Below are 22,256 nucleotides of genomic sequence, written 5' to 3'. Positions count from 1 at the left end.
GATGTGATCATGGGGATAAATTACGTTTTGGGGAATTTTTCTTCATCGAACCAATAACGGAAAGCAAAAAGGTCTCATTACGTCTTACAGTGAACATACACCAACAACATTTGTTTTCTTCATGTTTAACTGTTCAACAGATTTGTTTTCAATATAAAACACTGAGGTTATACGGTACTTACATCTCCTGCAAAGGATATCATCTTCTGTTAAGTTTGTCCATAAACCTCCTACTTCACAAGTGACCGAAATGACGATGCTGAGGTCAGGGAAGTGAAACCCATTCGGGCAAAGGAGATTTATCTGCAAAAGTGATGTGTGAAAAAATAAATAAATTAATAAACAATAAATAAATAAATAAATAATATATATATATATATATCACCCACACTTATAGGGTAGTTAGGAATATTGAATATATAGAGAGCAATGAACTCGATTGGAATTTTCATCTAGTAGCCGTGTGTTGTGAAAAAGGCTTCGAGACGTCAGCGAATAGTTCGGGTAGATGTCCGGCAGATGCTGACCTAGTTAAAACACATCGAAACGTGGAGACGTGAGCGCGGGTGCGCAAATTGACCCAGCGGGTGGACCTAGTGACGATTATCGTCTGATCGTGAGAATCCGAGCAGGAAACATGGGAACGCTCGCATTAGTACGTTTGTACTTCAGGGCGTGTGTGCAAAAGAACCTTCTAGAAGAGTTATTGCGTTCATACGGGCGAAATTCGAGAGCTATGAGAAGGAAACATAATGAGATAATCGGTGAGAAGCGATTCATTACACACCCGACTCTTCTAAGCCGTTGGGAGGCGCACGGAAAAGCCCACGAAAGGGTAATTAATGTGGAAACTCTTGTTGAACATTGAATATTTCACAGGTGCCCAGAGAAGCGGAAGTGCAGTGAAAAGACATTGAATTTCTAAACAGTTTTTCTCCCTTGTATACAGAAATGTGTATTTTTTATTTTTATTCCCATTATTTTATGCTCATCCATTATTTAACTATTTTTTTATTTCTGAAGGTTATGATTTCTTTTCCCTCGGGTGGATTCAATGACACCAAAATGCCTGTTCCAAAATAGAAATTGTTTCCAATACTTGTCATCACCTCGAGATTAAGAGAGCTCGCAGTCTCCATGATGTTTTCATAACATGTCAATCATACTTGCTTGCTCGAGTCTGTTTCATCGAGTATGTGTCTTTGTTGAGCATACTACGTACGACTGGTTTAATACGCGTATGTCTTTGCAGAATAGCATGTGAAGATTTCGCGATTTTTCTGTAAAGTTACGTCATATTAGAAACTTCTAGAAGGATTGCACCTTCTTTCGCATGCCCAAAACGTTTTGAGCCCGTCAGTCTCTTTGAGTTGCCCATACCAGGAGAAAGAGAGCGTTTCATTATAGACTTTGAATCCTTGGCGTTTAGATCTCCCCCCTCTCTCTCTCTCTCTCTCTCTCTCTCTCTCTCTCTCTCTTGCACGCCATTTTTGATTTCGTATTAACGTAACGTGAATTGGTCACTCGTAACTTTTGGATTTCAGATGTGAGATTTCTTAGAGTTATTTAGTTTTATTTAGTGTTTTTTTTGTGTGGAATCTGAACAAACATTGTACAAGTGTGTAATGGCGCCTTTTTCTTTTTTGAAATATGGTGAATTGTGTGGTGAAATTGTGAAACTAGCTGCAGCAGAAAGAAATTGGTACCAAGGTAACGTGTAACTTAAGTTTATTAGTTGCAGCTAATAGTTACAATGGTTTAGAGAACTAATAGTTACAGTGGGTTCATGAAACAGGTTTAAATTTTTTACACATTGCAGATTTTTTTGTTTTGTGTTTGTTTCATTTGAAGTGATTCTTTTTTTATGCATTTATTCATTTTCTTATTGAAGCACGTCTTTTTATTTTTTATTCTGTGTGATTAGTACTTTTTACAATTTTGGTATTTTCCACATTTTTCTATGTTTTCATTTGCATTCACAATTTGATTAACTTAGTTGTTTTCATTAATTGATCATTGCACATTTAATTGAATTTAACCCTTGTGAATTAATTTGCATTTACTTAGAATTCTTTTCAAATTTCATTGTTGTTTAGCACTTGTGAATTAATTTCCAAATTTTAATTTTTGTCTAACCCTTCTGAATTTCGATTGAATTATTTTTTTTGAATTTTGTGATAAATTCATTTTGATTTAATTTTACTTAATTAATTCAAGAGTTTATTAAACTTTGCTTTGTTTTCAAGTAACAGTTAATTTCCCTGAGATTGTGAATTTCGCTTATAATTTTGAGTTTAATAATAATAAATTTTTGTATTTAAAATTTTTATAAGTGTTTTATTTTTCACCAGTATAATGATAATTATATGATTTGTGTAGATGGAAACAGAGTGGTAATTGAGCTATTTTCCTTCAATTTACTTGAAGTGAGTCAGAACCAGGGAAGTACTTAGACTTCTGAAATCAGGGAAATACTTAGACTTTTAAAGTTGTTGACGGAGTGATGCCCTTTAATTAATTTGATTACATAAGATTACCTCACACCTGTTTTAATGAACTTAGTCTGATTTTCTGCAATACTGGTAAGTTGTTTAAGGGATCACTGTTGCCTGTAGAGTATTCAGTCGTTTAGTATCTGTGATGAAGGTTCAGGTGTCTGGCTGTTGTGAGGTACTCATTTAATGATTGGTAAGTGTAGTAACCAGATACTTGGCACTTCGTCACAATATATATATATATATATATATATATATATATATATATATATATATATATATATATATATATATATATATATTATACATACACACACACACACACACACACACATATATATATATATATATATATATATGAATAACTTGATCACGAAGTATATAAAACGTGATGCTATGTATAAATAAAGGTTTTTTGCCACGAAGGAAAAAATGAAAAAGCGAGATAGCCAAGTACTTTCGGTCCTGTCGGACCCTTTACTGAGGCAAACAGTTTGCCTCAGTAAAGGGTCCGAACAGGACCGAAAGTGCTTGGCTATCTCGCTTTTTCATTTTTTCCTTCGTGGCAAAAAACCTTTATTTATACAATAGCATCACGTTTTATATACTTCGTGATCAAGTTATTCATATATATATATATATATATATATATATAGGTATATTATATAAATGGTTTTTGCCACGAAGGAAAAAATGAAAAAGCGAGATAACCGAGTACTTTCGCTCTTGTTCCGACCCTTTACTAAAGGGTCGGAACAAGACCGAAAGTACTCGGCTTATCTCGCTTTTTCATTTTTCCTTCGTGGCAAAAAAAAAACCTTTATGATACATAGCATCCACGTTTTATATACTTCAGTGATCAAGTTATTCATATTATATATATAATATATATAGATATATATATATATATATATATATATATATATATATATGTGTGTGTGTGTGTGTGTGTGTGTGTGTGTAAATAGAAATTAACTTCCAAGTATTAAATCCGTGGCTTCCATTATAATGTGAAAGGCATGAACACATTGAGATTTAGATGAGAAATTCACGGTTTTAGGAATGGAGCGGTGCCTCAGAAAGACTGTGTATCTAACCTTTGTTCCGACAGTCCTAGTGACGTTGTCCCAAGTGGTGATGACGAAAGGCGAAGTTACAGGGTCATCAAAACAAACTGAAATTGGAAGATATTAAAATATTTTAAGAGGATAAATGTCCTCTTTCCTATTGTTAACACACGTATGCATCTGTACAAAACAGATGCCAGAGTATTTGTATCAGATTTTCATTTCACTGGCTACACTTTTTAAAGACTGAAATACTGTCTAATTATTTTCATTTGATAAGCGTTCAATACATCTACAAGGTCACAAATTAACTATTCAGCAAGAAAGACAGTAAATGGTTTCATTTTATTTATTCAAGATTTTTTAGCACAATGAGAAAATGTTATTTCAACTCATGGTTTCTCTCATGGCTACAGGATTGTTTCTGCATTACTGTAGCAAAGCCATCATTCATTCTATATTCAGTTTATCAACCTTTTCAAGTCTAAGGAGATGGTTCTCTGAAGCTTAGACAAGAGCATATGAAGAGAGCACATTCCAAATTTTTCGGTCAACCCATGTTCTCAGTTGAAAACAATTTACAGGAAGAAAAGAGGAGTAGAAGGGCTCTAGTCTTGGTACTGATTTATAATTTGGATTTAAGGACTCCTGATGTCAAGACGTAGTCAATTCCTTAAGGTTCTCACGCAGGTAGTAACATTCCCTTATAAGAAAAATGCAAAGCAGTAAGTCACATTAACATACTCTCTAAACAGTTGGTCGTTCGATCAGCTAAGATAAGCTGTGGTTGATATGATCGGTACATGAATAGGTAACCAACAATGAGGCAAATGATAATGACACGTAAGACCTTTGAACATCAATGGGGCAGCGCATGGGGATAGCAAGTTGGAAACTATATAAGAAGCAAGTATAACACTATGAAGTGAATTAACAACCCTGTACCGTTGCATACCGCACTCAACCTTGCTTGAGTGATGTTCAATTAGCTTGGTTTTGTTGTCCATAAGTGGGGAAATCAGCTCCAGCCACAGAAATTACAGACATCAACTTTACAACAAACAGTAGTAGAGGGATAGTCCGAGTTCAACAATTGCCTAAGAATGATATATACAGTAAAAAGCAATGAAAACGCACTAGAATGAATGTCAAATTCCTAGTTACAAAACTGCAAGGCATTAATAAAAAATACACAGTGAAACAAATCTAGTTAAGAACTTACTTTTAGCACAGTACAATTCTGTCTCATTTAATCCCAGTGAATTATTCCAGGTTCTGTCCATTTCACATGTGACACTGGTGGAGTTCACAGTGTTCGGAAAAGTCTGTCAAACAGAGAAAGAAAATGGGATCAGAAAATGTGTACCTAAATTTGAAATTTCTGGCTGCATACAAGTCCTGCGAATATTAAATAAAAAACTGCATATGAACATAAAACTTCTATTGTAAAGCCAGTGCTCCTGAGGTATTTAAATGACTGCTCAGACAATACTATTAGGTGAAAATACAGGTTTTGAGACTGAAAAGAAACAAAAGCTGCAAAGACACTTACGGTAGGGATATATGTTCCTTCATCACACACATAGGTCAGGTTAGTTCCAATAAATAAACTCGTCACATTTATAGACATGTTGGAGCCAGGCTTGGGTGGACTGCTGCATACTGAAAAGATTTTGCATTAGTTAAGCCCTAAAAATTTGGTGTCCTTTTGTATAATAACGTGTTACAGGTTAGTCAGTCTTTTGCTATGATTGATCCAGTTGTCATTCATCAAGTCTGTGTAACCTGTCAAATCAATTCTTTCATTCCCAACAGGATTTTGTGTTCCGTAATCCTCTTTTCTGTCAACCCTTTACTTACTTTTCTACCTCTTGCTCTTCTCTACCCTTGCTCCGAATTCCTCCTAAACGTCAACCAGAAGCCATTAAAAGAGAGCAAAGTACCTTTAGAAAGCTATTCTGTATATGATGTAATAAATGTTACGCTATTAATGGGTACAATTTTAGTCGTAACTGAATTCAGGCCATAATACGTTCGAAACTGATTATTAATATAGAATTTGCTATGTTAGGAATTCATATTCGCCAATCATAAATTTATGTTGAATTTTGATCTTCTATTCTAGATAACAAAAGGAAAATAAATTCCTATTGATAGATAACAGTACTATAACCAACAACGTCCCAAATTCCACAATGAACCAGTGGGGTGAAACTGACGCAAAGGGAAAAGGACGTGCGAGTATGTGGACAGTGTTCCAGGGAGGTGAACATGAGTTGCTTATAGTACTAAGGCGTTTATTTCAAGTCAAATAGACTCTACCGGCTGTTAGCTAACGAGCTACTGCATTTATTTCTACTATAATGATTCATTTCAGTAGGTCAGGTATATTATTCGTGTTTTTCCATAGATTTCCACTTGGCCATATTTACACGAGGACATACAGCCCATTTCAAGATCAAGCAAATGGAATAATTTCGTCAGAGATTGTCTAAGTTTTTGTACATATGGTTATTCATTTACTTATTCATATATAAATATCTATTTGTGTGGGACTACTAGAAAATAACCTACGACCACCAAGGGAATTCAAGAAAAATCCGGATAACGATACACTTATATGGCACCATAGGTAAAGCTCAGGCAGATATTTAATGTGTCCAAATATGTCCACAAATACTTCGTGAACTCTGTCAGGATTATTTTACTTTCAAGTTATAAATAAAAATAATTCTTGAGGCTTACAAAAGTTTATAACTTCTCAACATCTAAACAACTAGTTATGACATTGCAAAGTTTAGCTTTCATGGAAAAAAGTTAGGGTAAATTGTCATTCGTCTCAAACTATACGAATTTATGTTTCTACAGAATTCAATGATCTCAGAATTTGCTTTTTTTTTATAAAGGCTGGAATTTATTAATAACTTTACAGAAGTGAATTCCTAGAACATTGGAGAAATTCTTATACTGAACTCAAGAGAAACAAGCTTCGTGTTTCTGAGATTAAAAATGTCATACATCAACTATGTTTCACTTACCGGGTAAACACCGGATTCTCTTGAGGGCAATGTTCCATCCTAGAGCATCGCACTTAAATGTGAAGGTTTTGGAGGCGCTTCCATTTTTATTTCTTATCATGAAACCTTCATCACAGGTGATAGTCACTTCCATGCCCTCTGAATATTCTTTCGTGTTTATCCAGTCGGATGTGGCATTATCAATGCTGACGTTCTCGACGCATACTGAAGAATAAGTGTAACGATTGAAAGATTTCAGGTTAACCTTACCGTTATCATAAGTGGCCATACTTATCTAATTTCGAGATTCTACGTTTTGCGTTTTCTATGAGAAACTATTTTTTACCAAGTGCTGGCTGGCAGTGATCTTCTTTGCCGCCTTTCTGTCTCGTTGCGCCTGGGATGTGTAGACCTAACAACAATGCTCTTTGAACGGTGAATGAATTGCAAAATTGTTTTTCCTTTTACTAATCTCCATATAACTATCGTTTAAAAACAAACATAACTTTAAAGGAAAATATTGGCACCTAATTGTACCTGATGTCTGTGACGAAGCTAGATTCGACTACGTCTCTCGGACTACACTGAAATTTAAGCAAATGCGACTTTTTATCTACTTTATTCACAAATGCCGAGTTAGACCAAGCTTCAACTTACTGGAATGTTGCGTGGTAAAGAGGGGAGCAAAGCGTTAAGTAGTGGTGAATACACAACACAGTCCACAGTTAAACCATAAATATACGCAAAAACGAGAATACTTTCACTAACCATAGGTAATAAAAATACCTTCGGAACTAAAAATAAACGTAAGCTGATGAAGAACACAGTTCGGGTGTTCGAAAGTAATTGCTTTTGTCTTCTACATAGGAATACAGTTTACGATATAATTGCCGATATTTTTATTACACAAGCTGTTTTTCACGAGACTGTTAATTTCTTAGCACTAAAAAAAAAAAAAAAATCTGATTAATTAAGAGGGAAAATTAAAAGTACGATAACATCAGGAATGAAAACATAAGTTTGCTAACCAGTGCAGGGAGGGATATTCAGAGGATCAAATCGGTAGGGCGGCGTTTCCACGGGGTCATAGATGCAGGTGGAATTCATCCTTGTAGCTCCTCCAGGCATTGCCTTCCGAGGTGGACATGTAAACTGGATGCTGGAATTTAGTGTTAGGAAATCCTCAGAGACCAAGATATCTGAATGCAAAGACCCATTGCAGGTGAATCTATTGTAACCACACACTGGAAAGGAGAAAATTTCCTTTTACAAAAATAGAAAGGGTGGCGACAATGCAAGGTTTCAGATGAAGATGATGATGAAAAACAAGTTTTTCTTGTGGCCTCTGGAGGCATTGAAGTAAAACAAGCAATGAAAGTCTTTCAGAACAGATATTTCATAAGTTTCTACCAGAACAAGAACGCCGTATATTACCTCATAGGATAACTGAAAAGGGAGTGGCCGAGCATTACTCCAGTTTCTCTAGGAGGACGAGATACTGTATGTAACCGCTCATTTTCAGTGTCAAGTGAAATGGATGACACCCACCTTCCAAAATTGTGCAATTGTAGATCTCGTCTTCGGGGGCCACCCATCCGCCCAACTGACCCCAGCACGTGACCTTTTGTTCGGTTTTCGAGATGCTGTTATTCATGAAGTATCCAGGGAAGCATCTGTATTGGGGAATGAAAAACAGAACATTTCATGAAAATTATTTACCATTTTAGAGCAAGAATTTTACTTACTGGCAGAAATAATGTAGAAACCAATTCCAGGTGCTCACATGTTACTACTGGGACACCAACCGTTATTTTTGGCAAATGGAAATAGGATAGATGTGGACATATTGATAAAAAAATCCTTGGTGGGTAACAAATCGTTGAAAATTTAGGTTGATCCGATTACTACTGCTTACAAAATGAGTAGACGAGAACAACTGATCAACTCTTAAACTCTCTGTGGTATATTATTATTTAAGGATGTACTATGTTTTGCTCCTGCCTTCTCCTTCTCTGTTTTGTAACCAAAGTTTGATACGAGTGTTGTCCCATCAAGAAGCATTATCTCACTTTGTTTACATACGGGACTATGAGAGACAATGGCGGTCAACACGCCATACCTATATATCTGAAGCTGCAGCCAAGTGTTTTATTGTCATCACATTCCTAAAATCTCATTAAGGAAAATATAAAATTTCTAATCAATATGTAATTGTTCTCTACGATTCCTAAAACTCTTGGGTCTGCTGACCCCGGTTCCTGATATTATCCTGCTCCAGTGTGAAGTCCTCAGGATCACTCAAATTTCTGGATATGTTCTCAGAAAATTATACTTAAAACTTAAGTTACGACACTCTAAAACTTTATTCAAACTAAATCCAGGACACTGAAATATGCAATCAACAGGATAGTATGCCTTTTCTGTATTAAATACCTATCTTATTCTAAACAACTTTAAGATATTCAGTCTAGGGATACAATTTCTTTTTAGTATAGTACTCCAGTGTAGAGATATGTAACAAGAACTCGTTAATAAAGCTAAACAAAGGTCTACTGGACAATTTGGAGAAGATAAATGTTAATTTTTTTTCTGCTAAGTCATTTAGAAGAGGTATCAAAATCAACTGTTAAATCTATTTGAAATAGAAAATTCTATGTGATTTTGGCTATTTCAACCGAATGCAGTGGCTTAAAAAACAGAAAAAACATTTGCTTAGAAGAAATGAAATAATACCTGACTTGATGAACAGCATCGTCACCACCATCATCAGCAGCCCTTCACTGACTTAAATAAATAAATCTGTACCGATGGATGATTAACATTACTACTGTCATTACGATCATGACTATCATTATTAACTTAAAACTAAACCTACAATACTGGAATGTCTGGTTTTATCTGCCTCTCTAATAGCAAGAAAAATAAAGTATCATGGGCGGTGGCGAGTAACTACTAAATATTCATCAATACCCATCAAGTCGCCTGGATTCACCTATATCTATTCAACCATTCTCGAAACATTTTGTTAACACTGTACAAACACACAAACAGACATAACCAAATACTCTATATCCTTAGAGAGCATATCTCATCCAAGGCTATGAAAGCAGTACTATATGAATTAGCATTAGAAGATGTCTAAAATCTATCATCGTTATTACCATATTAAAAACCTACAATGCTGGATTACCTTACTTTATGTGCGAATGCTAATAAATCAAAATGAATGGAAGCAGGTCACCAAGCCTTTATAAATATGCATCTAAGTACATCCACACATCAAGAGGTGTTGCTCAACTGCCTACATCCAGGTTCATCTAAATTCGCTGCTGCTTTTTTTTCGGAATATTATGTTCATAAACACGAACAGACAAACGTCACAATCATCATCCTTCTCGCCTCCAACGTCGCATACCACAAGGCAAAACTACCCAGTCATTCAACTTCGTTGGTAAAGAACTAATTTTGAAATCAATAAAGATATCACAAAGTCTCCAAGAAACTGACTGAGCACCATCTCATGAACAACTCATATGCAATGTCCCGTAATAGAAAAAAGTGTTTGGCCAAAATAGGAAGCTTACGTTTAGTTGTTTCGGGACGGCACTAGCCTGTTAATTAAGACAATCGTTAGCTTGTTTATTTCACTGTTCTGTGATGTTGCGAACTCAAGGTTCCATTTGATCTCCCCTCCGGTAACAATGTATCAGATTACTGCAAAGCAAAAGACTAATATACAAGTTTTATCAAATGCTATCACTTACTTGTGCGTAACTACTGTATCTGTTTCTAACTGGCCATTCCATTCCTGGTACGTGGTCTCGGCGAGTACCGGGGGGTTAGTCCAGCAACCTGAAAATGTCATGTTGAAATAAGCAGATATATAGACGTTTAATATTTGTTTGGTCAACATTATCTTTGAATTTCAAAACCCACAGATAGGAAGGAAACGGCTATTGAAAAATGCTCTCATCAGCATGACTTACCTCGGGGGCCATAGAGCTGACAGGCAGCATAACTGATTTGTGGGGCCGAACCCACAACATTACCTACTGCAGTAAGGTTCACGTCGCCTCTCAAGGTTGCTGGCAATGTGGCATATCGGAATGGCTTACTAGGGATACGTTCTCCTGCTAAAGCTAAGATATCATCTTGAGGCATATAGTCATATCCACTCGACCAGTCCTCGAATCTGAAAGTTTGAGAAATTAAATAAAGACGGCTCTTCCCACCCTCTCTCATACCTTCTTTTTAACTAAGGCATTTAAATTAAATCTTGAGCAACAAAAATATAATTTATTTTGCAAACTTAACATCCTTCTGATTAACTCGAAAATAGTATATTAAATGGGTTATGAAACATAGTCCTAAATGTTCGTGCGCTAATTCCAACTATATGACCAATACCACACCATTTTAAATGCTCGTTACATCGGAGCATTTCTGTCAATCAACACAGGTCCACAGAAACATTTCTGTATAAAGGTAATGCCTCGTAGGAAAATGAAAAGCGAGAAATGCTGAGACCTTTCATTCTTAACGTAAAAGGTCGTTATGACAGGAAGATCTCGGCAGTTCTCGCTTTTCATTTTCCTCCCTGGCTTTACCTTTATTTATATAAAGCATCACGTTTTGTATATTTCGTGATCAAGTTATTCATACACACACACATATATATGTATAGTTATTTTATGACCATGTAGACCTTTTAAATACGGACACACAATGACTTTGGAGAATTCCCAACTCTACGTGAGGATGGCAAGGGAGACGACTTCGTTCTACAGTGCCAGAGGTTGAGTCAAGTCTACACACGAATGGCATTTTTGTGGACTGCCTTGGCAAAGGATGAGATGTCTTCGATATTTTCTTTCGGGGATAAATCAGGAGTCTACAGTCTTCGATGAGGCGGGTGCGAGTAGCACTTGCATAGAATAACGGGGTGGTGACCACGTTTACTTCAGTAGAAAACTTCGAATCTACAGTTTCGCGACGGGAGGGTGTTGGATACACTCACGAGGGTCGCAGACGCTGAATAATGGCGCGTGCTGAGTTGTTTCGAGTTGGGTTACGTACTCGACCTGCGTCTACAACAATTCGCTCGTTCTACAGGGATCCCAGCTGTTTGAGAGTTCCTGCAGGATTCTTACAGACTTCTTCATGGTACTTAGTCGGCGTGTCTACAACTCGTCGATAAAGGCGTTCCACCGACACCTACATGGAAGCCATAAGGCGGTTCGAATCCCGCCTACAGTGGAGTCCGTTACAGTCCCGCCGCTCGAAGATAGTGGCGAAGATGAACCTTTTTTTTTCAATGACCGTTATACTATACCAATAGTAATGATCATGTTAGGCGCTATACTGATCGCCATTTGTGTGCTTGGAGTTCTTAAACTTTTATGCATTCGGCGAAGCACAAGTGCTCCGGCAACGGAGGTGGCGCTAAGTCACATGGTAAATTGATACATTGGGCATTAGTTGCCGATATGGTGTGCGACGGGAGTGCATTATTTTTTTTTTGAGCCAGCCTCTGGTTTTATATATATTGTAAGACGCTTGTGTATCTAGTGGCTAGGCGGGAGCTAGCATGGGGTAGCCGAGCTCCTCTAGGAGGTGGAAAGAGGAGGAATGGCTAATAATATGTTTAAAGTGTTTTATATGATAGTAAAGTCACATAGCTCTCCTCACCTAGAGACAAGAGGTGGTACACTGCAAGTTCACATTGGAGAAAAAGGTATTTGCTGAACAAGCAACTTGACTCAGAGACCGTTCCCCCGTTTGCGAGGCATGTACATTCGTTTGTACGCGTATTACAGGCCTACTGGTTCAGGGTACTTGTGGAAGACGCATTTTTCTTTTGTGCGATCGAGATAAGGTCAAGTGGTTGCTCTTGCTCCGAGTGTCGGAGAAAAGGCGCCCCATCGAAAAGGTAGGACACATTCTAAAAAAATAAAAACTTAGAAAAAAACTGTTACCTTTTGGAAAAAGAGAGAGTGTGTGAAAATACTCTCTTTACGTAAATACTTTGAAAAGAGTGACGTGGGGACGTCTATATACCTATTATCTTTATTACAGATGGGTCCAATTCCAAACCTGACTAATACGAGACAATATGACTTTTTGGGGTTTGAGACTGTAACCTTAGTCAGGAGGGTAGAATGTTATCTTTACTTGGTTTCTTTATGGTAGATTTGGGTGTTTATGCCATTATGACTTGTTAATCATTTTGTTCTTTGTTATAACCAATTGCTTTGGGAAATAAATAGTATTTTTTATATTTACGCAGTCTTAATAAGCCTCGTGACATCTTACAGACAGGGCACCGTTGGCAACAGGTAAGAGTTACCAGTTTGTGTAGTTTAGGGAATAAGGAGGGGAATATATATATATATATATATATATATATATATATATATATATATGTGTGTGTGTGTGTGTGTGTGTGTGTGTGTGATCAAGTTATTCATACACGCACACACACACACACACACACACACACACACACACACATATATATATATATATATATATATATATATATATATATATATATATATTATATTGTTACGAAGTGCCAAGTATCTGGTTACCATTCATCAATTATTACCTCACCAAAAGCCAGACACCTGAACCCTCATAACACGTAATAAACGACTGAATACTCTAAAGGCAACAGTGATCCCTTAACACTTACCAGTATTGCAGAAAATCAGACTAAGTTCATCAAAACAGGTGTGAGGTAATCTTGGAAGTAATTAAATTAATCAAAGGGCATCACTCCATCAACAACTTTTAAAAGTCTAAGTATTTCCCTGATTTCAGAAGTCTAAGTACTTCCCTGGTTCTAAGTCACTTCAAGTAAATTGAAGGAAAGCAAATCAATCACCACTCTATGTTTCTACCTATCATAATCATAATCATATGCAAATATACTGGTTAGAAATGAAATACTTATAAAAATTTTAAATAAAAAAATTTATTATTAAACTCAAAATTTATAATTAAAACTCACAATATCAGGGAAAATTACTGTTACTTGAAAACAAAGTAAAGTTTAATTAATTCTTGAATCAAATTAAGTAAAATTAAATCAAAATTAATTTGTCACAAAATTCAAGCAAATTAATTCAATCAAAATTCAAAAGTGTTAGGCAATAATTGAAAATTTGAAATTAATTCACAAGTGCTAAACAATAATAAAACTTGAAAAGAATTCTAAGTAAATGCAAATTAATTCACAAGTGTTAAATTTAATTAAATGTGCAATGATTAAGCAATGAAAATAAATAAGTCAATTAAGTTATGAATGCAAATGAAAATATAAAATAAAAAGACACACTTCAATAAGAAAATGAACAAGTGCACAAACAATGGAACAAACATAAAAAAAAAAATACGCAATGTGTAAAAGTGTAAATCTTTTTCACTCAAAACATTGTAACCAACAGTTTTTACCAAACCTTCGCAACCATCTGTTATTAGTTATTAGTTAAGCACAGTTCCTATCCGTTATTAGTTATTAGTTAATCACTGTTCCTAACAGTTATTAGTTAATCACTGTTCCTAACATTATTAGTTATTAGTTGCAACTAATAAAAATATAACACACTTTACCTTGGTATACCAATTTCTTTCTTTCTTGCTGCAGGCTTGTTTCACACTCACAAAAACCAGGAGCCGTTACGAAACAATGTTTGTTCAGATTCCACAAAAACACTTAATAGCACTAAATAAATTCTAAGAAATATAAAATATGAAATTCTCACAAGTTACGAGTGACCAATTTACGTTACGTTAATGTAATCTCAAGGATGTCGAGAGAGAGAGAGAGAGAGAGAGAGAGAGAGAGAGAGAGAGAGAGATCTGACCGCCTCGAGGTTCTATGATATAATGAAATTCTCTTCCTTACGGAAACTGGACAGGGCAGATGACAAAACGTTCTGAGACAATAATGCTTCTAGAAGCTCCGAAATCTGATGCAACTTCATAAAGAAATGTGAAATGTGCATGTGGCTTTGACAAAGACATACACGTATGAGACGATTCTGCTCAACAGACACATACTCTACTCGATCGACACGAAGGAGAAGCCTTATCTCATACGATGACAGATTCTCAAAACATAAATGAAGATTTGAGCTTGCTTATCAAACGTGTTGACAGAATTAGGAAAGCAAACGGATCTTGCAAACCCTCCAATCTCAAAGTGTTGACATAAAAGGGGAAACAATCATAGTTTCGAACAGACAAAGAAAATCTCTCTCTTTTTACTTCTACGTTATATATATATATATATATAATATATATATATATATATAATATATATATTCTTTTACAATATGTAATGCAAAATCTGAAACACACATTTTATAACATCCTACCTCTAAGCTATCTAGGAATCTGAAAAAATGTGCACAATTCTGCATGACATTTCATAGAGGGGAAATATGCATTTTGAAAGTAGCAATATATATATATATATATATATATATATATATATATATATGTGTGTGTGTGTGTGTGTGTGTGAATAACTTGATCACGAAATATACAAAACGTGATGCTTTATATAAATAAAGGTAAAGCCAGGGAGGAAAAGGAAAAGCGAGAACTGCCGAGATCTTCCTGTCATAACGACCTTTTACGTTAAGAATGAAAGGTCTCAGCATTTCTCGCTTTTCATTTTCCTTACGAGGCATTACCTTTATACAGAAATGTTTCTGTGGACCTGTGTTCATTGAGAAAGAAAATGCTCCGATGTAACGAGCATTTAAAATGGTGTGTGGTATTGGTCATAAAGTTGGAATTATATATATATAATTCTACATATATATACATATATATATACTATAATATATATATAGATATATATATATATATATATATTAAATTTATATAAATCATATATTATGGATTATATCTTATAATATCTATATATATATATATATATATATATATATATATATATATATATATATATATATATGTTCAAGAATTTAAGCTAGAACCAAGGAAAGAAATAGTCTTTTACCCAATTTTAATACATCTATGTTATACAAGTTGCCCTTTCCACTTGGAAGAAACCCATTCTCTTCATTCTCCCTTTTTTCTCTTGAAAAAGCTATCTCTTCTCCCATTGGTGCTTGGAATTACCCCCTGCAGGGCAACCACTTCAAAAGGCCTAGAAAGAAGCAGCCCATTCTCAGAGGCACACCAGACCTAGGCCAGGTCAGAGACTGGCTCCTTTCCAGACGCCGCTGCTCCCCCTCCTCCTGGGCCTGGCTTTCCCATGCTTTGGGAAGCCTCAAGTATATCTTAAAAGTCCATAGTGCTGAGACATCAAGGAGAAGACGTCCAACCTCATTAATAAGGTACTGTTAGGGAAATTCCATTTCAGCTAGGGAATTGTTTTTACCTTTGTCTGTATTTCATTTCCATTTTTTTTTCCAAGGCGATTTTTGCAGTTTCATTCCTCCGCCATCTGGGCTCAATTCTGTGATTACTCCCCTGTGAACCTAGTAACATCCCCCTAGTGAAGATAAGCCACGAAATAGTTTTTTTGTGTAAATTCCCAGTTATTTCATTCCCCCATGAGCGGCCTTTTTATTGAAAGAAAGTGGTGAGTAACGTTCGCCCTCGTGTGCATCCTGCATTATGATTGTGTCCTCTATTTGCAGACAAATGATGTGCCTGGCTGTGGTAGGAATTGGAAATCCTTTAAAGCTTGCAATCTTGATCCGTTGCGCAATTTTCCTAAATGCCGTGGCTGGAGTGCTCCCGCCACGTGTTCGGGTGGACTGGAAAGTGGTTCCCCTGCCCCTTGTGTTCCTGGAACTCTGTAAATTCCTGTGAATATAGTGCTTTAAAACTAGAGTCCAGCTTTTATGTAAATTCCTCCCTCCTCAGTAAGATCGGCCTTATGCCTGACAAGTTTAGTTTTTTTTTCCTTTGTTCAAACCCCTTGTCCTCCAATCAAGGCCTAAATTTTCAGAGTAATTGCATTTCTGTGAGGAAATGAGGTGGAATTTTGAATATTGGCGACCTTGCCAGGATTTCATAGAAGCGATTGTTAAGCTAAAATCACAAAAGAAACTAATCTAAATTCCTTAATTTTTTTATGAGCAAGCTAAAGCAAGGTTTCCAAATTCTCCACAACAGGAATAAGGTAAATTTTATTTTATTTTCTAGTATTTGTGTAGAACTAGGTATTCTAGTTAGGGATATATAAATCTGCCTGCCTTTATATCGATAGGAAATAGACCATGTGTAGGTCGATAAACTAAAGCTTGAGAGAGAAATTTTAATGTTATGTGCCATGGTATGAAGAATAGAGGTTAGGGAGTAAGTTTCAAAACGAAAATAAGTACCATATTTCGTGAATTGCTAGTTAATTGCGAATCCTGCGTTGTAAAGATATTTCGTGTGTTATTTTTTTTATGTGAAACAATGCGTGCTAGCTCTCTCTCTCTCTCTCTCTCTGGCAAATCTCGCAGGTCTAAAGTGGGATAGGATCTTTAAATTCCCCGACCACGTGGCTCGAAATCTATCCAAGGGATAGATGAGTCAATAAGTAAGAAAAGAAAAAAACAAAGTGTAAGCATAAAACATTCTTAACGTTAGGATAAGCAAAATCAAAGGTAAATGTTTTTTTTTCGTTATTCTCTGTGCAGAAAGTGATCAAATAAGGGCGAATACTTTTGCATTTCGAACAAGGGCATAGGTTAGCCTTAGCATAGTTCCAGCCCGGCCTTGAAATCATTTGTGATTCGTTCTTCCCTGTTTAGAGTCTATACAGCCCGCGTGCGGCTAATTCTCTGGGGTTTTAAATTCGCGAACGGGAGGGTCTTAGGTCCGCATGAGCTAAGAAAGGGACGGGGTTGTGAAAAAGCGGTGTATTTTGATAGGGTTAGAGAGATTTTATCCTGGGTTTTCCTCTTCCCTTTTAATGTGTACAAACTATTCTGAGCAAGCTAGGTTCAAGGGACTTGCGTTGGTAGTAAAGAAAAGATAACATATTTTTTCAACTTCCCATCTCCATCCTCGAGACGATATACATAAAAAAGAAACAAAAGGGAGATCCCATATACATTTTTTATTATCAACTGTATTTGCCACGTTTTTCCCGTGAGGACTCCATGAATTTAGTGACGAGATTTTTTTTCCCTTTTATTCACAAAACTGTAATTGCGTTGAGGTTCCGCATTTACGACATTTTTTGTCACTTTTTACGTCGAGTTTCCGTGAATTTCATGACAAGATTTTTTTTCTCTCCCTTTTTACCTTACCAACCCGTATTGGCGTTGAAGTTTCCGCCTTTACGACATTTATTTGTCACATTTTACGTTGAGTTTCCGTGAATTTTGTGACTGAAATTTTTATTTTGTCCTTACTGTACAAACCCATATTGGCATTGAATTTCCACCTCTACGACATCCATTTGCTACCTTTTCATGTGAGGATTCCGTGAATTGCGTGACCAGATTCTTTCGTTTTGTTTTATGAAATTTATTACCAAATCCCTTACTGGCATTGAGTTCTCCACCGCACTACGCACCAGTAGTAACTGTATTTGCAGGGATTCACGGTCACCTTGCTAAGTCTGCGTTGAGCATTTCCGTATACCTCTGGAGACATTTGCCGTTTTGCAACTGCTTTCCACCCTATTATTCTCAGGCTAGTCTACTAGCGTTTTACGGCTGAGGAGATGGCCAGTAACGCAGCATTGGAGGAGGCTAAGGCCTTCACAGAAGCCGGAAAAGCCCTGGGGCTGGAGGGCGCAAAGCTAATCAATTGGGTGAATGATAAGCTGAAGGAAGCAGCCCAAGAGAGAGCAGCTGAAAGAGCATTCCAAGCGGCTGAAAGAGAAGCACAAGAAAGAAGAGAAGCTGCTGAATGAGAATTCTCAGCCTACCCGGCACACCAATAACCCTCCTCGGAGACCTGTGTGTGGGTGCTGCAATAGACAGGGACATTCCTTGGAACAGTGCCACTCCTGCCCTACCCCTCAGCAGCGGCCCACCTTGAGCTCCCCTCAAAGGTGGGGGGGGGGGGCCATCTCCCAAGCCCTTCACCCCTGCAAGCGGAGCCACGGGCAGCGCCCCCTCTAAGCCCAGCAATTCTCGTCACAATGGGGCCCCTCCACAGTGCCAGCATTGCAAAACGGATGGTCATTACTCCTCGAACTCTCCAAAATGTCCCATGAACACTGCTGCGAGGGCGTTGCAAACCCTCACCAAGCTGAATGAGCCTATGGAGTGGCTGAGCTTGGATGACGTATGCTTAACCCCAGTTGGTGGACCAGGTACCCTACAACCCGTGCCAAACATAATCGACACTGGTGCCGCAGTAAGTCTCGTGGCGTGCGACGCTGTGAACAATGGGGCCACCATCCAAGAAGACTCCCGGATGATCATCCATTGGATAGATGGTTCAACTAAGGACCTCCCGACAGTGTGCCTAAGGGTTACTACCGGCACCCATCCCCAAGGGCGAAATCACCTCTTTGTGGTGGCTGATAAGTTAATCACTCACCGCCCCTTCCTACTGGGCCAAGACTTCGTCCAGTGGAGGAAAACAAACATTCCTATTAGTGCATGACTGGCCCCCCAGCCCGAACCGCCCGTACGCAATCAGCCCACGGGAAACCCAGAATCCTCCGTAGGTCTGACCAACCTTTCAGATGTTGAGTGACTGCAGGACCCACTTGCAACGAAATCCTCCCAAGAAGGACCCACCAGCATCCCAGCCCTTCTTGTCAATGGGGCTAATGCACAAGTCTCATCCCTGAGCCGATCTGAACTGGTGAGAGCCCAGGAGGAGGACTGTGAGCTGCAACAGGCTCTGGAAGAAGCAGCCACCTCTGAGGAGGAAGTTGCTGACCTAGTAAGGGATGGCTACCTATTAGAGCAAGGTGTCCTTTACCATGTCTCCCGGGACCCCTCAGCTCCGGCCCACATCATGCATAAGAGGATTGAGGTACTCAAGACCCTTCGGCCAGAAGTCATACAGCTGGCCCATGACGGCCTTGGCAGACACTTCGGTGTCTCCTGAAAGACACAAGCAGTGGCAAACAAGTTCCACTGGCCTGGGCTATGGAAAGCAGTAAAACGCTTTGTAACTACCTGCCCCACCTGCCAAGTTATGGGCTGCCCGAATGAGGTCATCCCGAAAGCCCTACTGAGGAATATCCCCTCCGTGGGTAACCCCTTCAGGGAGGTTTGCATAGACTACTGTTCCCCACCGGGGCGAACAGAGAAGAGGGGGAACCAGTACTGCCTAACCATCATAGACAGGTTCACCAGATATCCCGAAGTCATCCCAGTCCGGAGTGCCTCCTTGAAGAATGCCATAAAGGCCCTAATCCCGTTCTGCAGATTCGGATTTCCCGAGGTCATCCAGACGGATGAAGGCCAGCACTTCATGTCGTACGAGTTCTAGAATTACCTGGCAGGCCACGTCATACGGCACGTCCACTCGACACCCTACCGGCCCCAAAACCAAGGGATCGTCGAACGGTTTCACCAAACCCTCAAGAGCTGTCTGGCTAAAGTCTGCGAGGAGGATGGCACTGGATGGGAAGAAAATCTCCCTTATGCCCTCTTCTCTATCAGGCAAGCCCCAGTGGAGACTCTAGGCTACAGTCCATTCGAATTGCTCTATGCCCACTCTACTCAGGGGCCACTGGATATTCTGCATGACGCCTGGTCAGACCTAAAGAAGGCAGATTGGCTGAAGGAACTCCCGGTGATCCAACGGAAACTCAAGGCAGCCTGGGCTATCATGCAGGCGAATGAAGCTGCATCACAAGAAAGAACCAAAATAAGGTATGACAAAGGGGCCAAGGTTAGGCCTTTCAATGGGGACCAGGTTTCGTCCTCTGTACGGGGGCTTCTCGTCCCTTGGAAACCCAGTTCACAGGATCCCACAAAATCTTGGGGAAATGCGGGGACCTCAATTGCCTTGTGGATTGTGGGAAAAGGAAAGCAAAGTGGCTTCACGTCAATTTGCTGAAATCCTACATGACCCGCAATCCCCCACCCTTGGAGGAAGAGGAAGAGGGCATTACCATGCCGGGTGGCCTGGTTGGGTCCATCACTGCCACTCCTATACCCTCCCTAAATTCAGAAGTGATAGTACGGCTGGAGGTAATCACGCCGGGACTCAGACATGACGAGAGAACAGCCATCCAGGGGCTCCTGGAAGAATGCCCCAAAGTAGTCTCTGATCAATTGGGCTGCACTGATGCCGCAGTACACACCATCCGAGTGCAGGAGAATGTCCAGCTGACCTCACAAGGGTACTACCGGGTAAACCCTGATAAGGCCTGGCGAATCGAAGAACAGGTTCGGGCCCAGCTTGAACTTGGGCTCATAGAGCGGAGTTATAGTGAGTGGTCCTCCCCAGCAGTCCTGGTCCCTAAGGAAGGGGGAGGGGAGATCGGCTCTGTGTTGACTACCGTAAACTCAATGCAGTCACAGAGCCGGAATCCTACCCGCTCCCGAGGATAGAGGCCTGCCTAGATAGTATCGTCAGTGCTCGTTACCTCAATAACATTGACCTGGAAAAGGGTTACTGGCAGGTACCACTCGCCGAGGAATCACGGCATCTAACTGCCTTCATAACTCCCAAAAGCTTTTACCAATACAAGGTTAATGCCCTTCGGCTTGAGGAACGCCCCCAATTGTTTCCAGTGTCTAATGAACAAAGTCTTAGAGGGCATAGACAAATGTGTGGTGTACCTCGATGATATTGTCGTGTTTGCCAGCTCTTGGGAGGAACACCTGAAAACCTTGTGGAAGATCCTAGTGGCCCTTCAAAGTGCTAATCTAGTTATTAACCTAAAGAAATGCCAGTTCTGCGTGGCAGAGATCATTTATCTGGGACACCGGGTAGGTAGTGGGTTGGTGATGCCAAAAGAGGCCAATGTTCAGGCCATCCAGGGGATGCCCTACCCAAGGTCGAAGAAAGAAGCTCAGCAATTTATTGGAATGGTCCAGTACTTTCGACGGTTTATTCCAAACTTCACTGATGCTGCTGCCCCAATAACCAACCTTTTCAATGGAAATCAACCTTTCCGGTGTACTTCGGAGTGCCGGGAGGCCTATGACCACCTCAAGAGAGTCCTCACCAACAAGCCTGTCTTACACACAACAGACTATGATCAGCCGTTCTGTATTGCAGTCGATGCCAGTGATGTGGGAATAGGGGCAGTAATGTGCCAAGAAAAGGAGGGAATTCGGCACCCTGTTGCCTATTACTCAAAGAAATTGAACCCGGCAGAAACTAGGTATAGCACGATAGAGAAGGAGCTGCTTGGCATCCTTCTCGCAATGAAACACTTTGAGGCGTATCATGCAGACCATAAGTTTCAACTGGTGATACTTTAAGACCACAACCCCACTCCGTTATCTTACCACCTTCCGAAACCAGAACAAGCATCTCATGCACTGGAGCCTCGATCTCCAAGATTATAACTGGAAGATAGAACACATCCGGGGCACTGAAAATAAAATAGCAGACGTATTGTCAAGAAGCCATTAGCCGACAGCACCTCCTCGGTCAGTAGCCAACCATTCCTGGAGTAATGACTCTGCCGAATCCTATTTGGCCAAAGAACTTCGGGGAATGGAGCCACGCAACATTAGGCATGGGTACAAGTGCAACTGCTATTATAGAGA

The 22,256-nt window shown here is 39.0% G+C and overlaps 1 protein-coding gene across 1 annotated transcript in view; it reads right to left on the bottom strand.

The window, feature by feature from the left end:
- LOC135195834 (sushi, von Willebrand factor type A, EGF and pentraxin domain-containing protein 1-like) overlaps positions 1-22,256 on the bottom strand; it is a 78,384-nt gene that overhangs the window by 15,310 nt on the left and 40,818 nt on the right. The window contains exons 5-13 of the mRNA XM_064222343.1: positions 10,566-10,771; positions 10,344-10,431; positions 8,128-8,252; positions 7,608-7,823; positions 6,601-6,804; positions 5,115-5,224; positions 4,785-4,887; positions 3,593-3,669; positions 183-303 (exon numbers count right to left, since the gene is read on the bottom strand). Coding sequence (XP_064078413.1) covers positions 183-303; positions 3,593-3,669; positions 4,785-4,887; positions 5,115-5,224; positions 6,601-6,804; positions 7,608-7,823; positions 8,128-8,252; positions 10,344-10,431; positions 10,566-10,740 — 1,219 coding nt within the window. The 5' untranslated portion in view covers positions 10,741-10,771. The remainder of the gene's footprint in view (positions 1-182; positions 304-3,592; positions 3,670-4,784; positions 4,888-5,114; positions 5,225-6,600; positions 6,805-7,607; positions 7,824-8,127; positions 8,253-10,343; positions 10,432-10,565; positions 10,772-22,256) is intronic.

Source organism: Macrobrachium nipponense, chromosome 16 (assembly GCF_015104395.2).
Source record: "Macrobrachium nipponense isolate FS-2020 chromosome 16, ASM1510439v2, whole genome shotgun sequence".
NCBI classification, from domain to species: Eukaryota; Metazoa; Arthropoda; class Malacostraca; order Decapoda; family Palaemonidae; genus Macrobrachium; species Macrobrachium nipponense.
This window is presented reverse-complemented; position numbering and strand designations above follow the sequence as displayed.